Source organism: Geospiza fortis, unplaced genomic scaffold, assembly GCF_000277835.1.
Source record: "Geospiza fortis unplaced genomic scaffold, GeoFor_1.0 scaffold157, whole genome shotgun sequence".
Lineage (NCBI taxonomy): Eukaryota > Metazoa > Chordata > Aves > Passeriformes > Thraupidae > Geospiza > Geospiza fortis.
Genome location: NW_005054314.1, coordinates 3,920,158 through 3,922,882, shown reverse-complemented (window position 1 = coordinate 3,922,882; position 2,725 = coordinate 3,920,158). Strand labels below are relative to the sequence as shown.

At 42.1% G+C, this 2,725-nt stretch overlaps 1 protein-coding gene across 1 annotated transcript in view; it reads right to left on the bottom strand.

Moving 5' to 3' along the window:
• NXT2 (nuclear transport factor 2 like export factor 2) overlaps positions 1 to 117 on the bottom strand; it is a 6,957-nt gene extending 6,840 nt beyond the window's left edge. The window contains exon 1 of the mRNA XM_005419827.2: positions 56 to 117. Coding sequence (XP_005419884.1) covers positions 56 to 70 — 15 coding nt within the window. The 5' untranslated portion in view covers positions 71 to 117. The remainder of the gene's footprint in view (positions 1 to 55) is intronic.
• Positions 118 to 2,725: the final 2,608 nt, after the last annotated feature.

Genomic DNA, 2,725 nt, shown 5'->3' with positions numbered 1-2,725 from the left:
GCTCCCCGGCCCCGGGCCGCGGTTCCCGCCGGTTCCCGGCCCGACCCGGACTCACCACAGACGCGGCCATGGGGCGGCGAGGCGGGAGGGCGGCGGAAGTGCTCTGCTCCGCCGCTTCCGGCCGCGCGTCCCTCGCCCAAAGCGTTCCGCCGCGGAGCCCTGCCGAGCGTTCCGCCGAGCGAGCATTCCCTCCACCGTGAACATTCCCGAGCTTTCACTGCAGCGCTGGAAATGGCCCGGAGAGCTGGAACCGGGAAATGAATCGGAATTGTAATCACCATTCAACAGCGAATAGTGCTATGTATTTCTCTATTTGTGTGGAGTAATTTTTAGAAATTACTGCCTTAGAACTTCAGTCAAATTTACTCAAAAAACCTAAAAATATCTTTACTGAAGTCCTTCTTAACTTAATATCCTTAGCATCCTCACCTTAACATCCTTACTGAAGTAAAGGATGTATCAAGATTTCAAAAATTCATTTAGCCATCTGGGTTAGGCCATATTTTCTTCTGTTTACAGCCATTGATTAAAATAAATTAACATTCATAACAAAGCACTGAATAATTTCAGAATCACGGACAAACTGCATAGATTTTATTGTCAGTTATTTGATACTGGACAAGGAATGACCACTGAATGAAAATGGAATTCAGTCTCCAGTAAGGTGAAGATTCACGTTTTCCCACAGAACCTTCATGTGACAATGATGCACTTTTGCATTAAGACCCATGCAGAAATGAAGACAGGCTGCATCTCAGCGAGGCCCCTTTTCAAATGAACCTTGCTCTGTGTCACAGCAAACTCTGACATTTGGGGCATGAGCTCAGTAATGAACTGTCTGCTAAAACAAGGGAGGCAACTGACACTGGCCAATTCGAGACTTTGATTAATGGGCTTCTTGTGAAACTGGATCATGACTCAGTGTTTGAGGGTTTTGCCTCAGCAAGAGCTCAATGAAAGCTCAGGGATTTGATCTGTTGATTTTAATGAGAACTGGGAGTAGGTCTCATGTTTGACTTACAGGATGGATAAAAAAATAATGCTAAAGCTGGATTTGGGATTTACTAAACTGCAGTGGACTTAAGAAAGCCTACTTTGGCCAGTTCCCAGCATAAAAGGAGGACCTGGGCAGAACCTGTGCTTGTTACAGTCCCATGGGGACTCTCAACTGTGGCCACTCCACCTCAAATTTCTGCCATACCAGAACTGGAGGAATGCAATGACTCTTGTGCTGATAAATGCCTCCCTTGTTTCTTAAAGAAAAACAGGACTTGCTATATATTGTACTGGGAATTGTATCCAATGGGATATGCTGAGATAACTACAAATAAACTGTTCTATTTTACTCCATTCAAAGCAGTCCCAAGTGGAGCTAAATTTTCAGAACAGGTCAGTTCAAAGTGTCACCACATTTGCTTGTTAAAGAAATGTTAAAATCCTTTTCATTAGGTAATGATGCATTATTTGACCTCTTGAGAAAATCTGACCATGTGTATGTAAAACATAAGGCCAGGTAAACATTTTATGGGTTTTTTTCCCTCCAATATCTTCTTCATTTCAAAAAAGAGACATCTTTTGAGACTAGGCAAATTTAGAGTAAATTTTCACTAATTTTCTTTTTTTAATGAATAATTATGGATCAGCTACAGATGGAGCACTAACTGCTGCACATGCTAGATTTAACAGAACTTGTGTGCAGAGCTCACTCAGATGAGAGAGCCTGCAGGGCTGGAACTGGAGTTTCTGTGCTCTCTGAAATTGTCAGCTCAGCTCAGCTTGAAGCATATTCTGAGCTCAGTTTGGGTTGAGCTCAGGCCTGAATGCTGGGCCCTGGCAGGTAGCCCACAACAATTAAAACTGGTTTGTGGGAGCTCTTAACATCAATCAGATGCTAAGTAATATTTCTCCAGGCCAAATGTACCCGTGACCTTTCAAGGAATCATTTTCCAGTGAGGAACAATTTACTTCCAGCTGGAAGTAAAGAGTTTTGTCATTTGCTTTTCTTTACAAATGGGAGAGTTGGGAGAATCCTGTATGATTATTGAGTACATGCTTGCAGATGTTTTACTTCTGTTCCTGAATACACCAAACTTGTCTGAGCCTCTGACCTGTGGTTTTGTGCTCAGCTGATCTGGCACAGCAGCTCTGCAGCAGGAAAAGCAGCACACCTTTCTTTTGGACTGTCCCTGCTCTCTGTGCTATTACAGTGTTACCCAATGTTCCCTAAAACATCAGTAATCCAATAGCCAACTGTGAAAAAAAGGGCAAAATCCCACTGACTCTAGTGGAAGCCAGACCTGGCCTTTGGTTTGTTTACTTTGGCTAAATAAGGAATAAACAAAGTTTCTTCAAAATGTACCTTTAGCCTCTGCATCAGTTCCACAGCCCCAGTGCTCAAGCTCCAGTTTTAGAAAATATCTTGGCCAAATGTCAAACAATTCCATCTTTGAAGGCAAATATTAGACAGAGATTGCATCTGAAATAATTACCCATGCACCATTCAATTAACCTACTTGGCTAAAAGATGATGCACAAATCAATAGTTTGCAACAGAGGCATGTGTTTCAGATCAAACTAATCAATAAGCATCAGAGTAATTTCAAATTACAGACAAAGCTGAAATTCAAGCAGTTTAGATACCAAATATATTGCAACTTAAAAGAGCTCTTTTAGGCAGGATATTCTCCAGGTACAATTTCAACATATCATTGATTTTATTGAACTA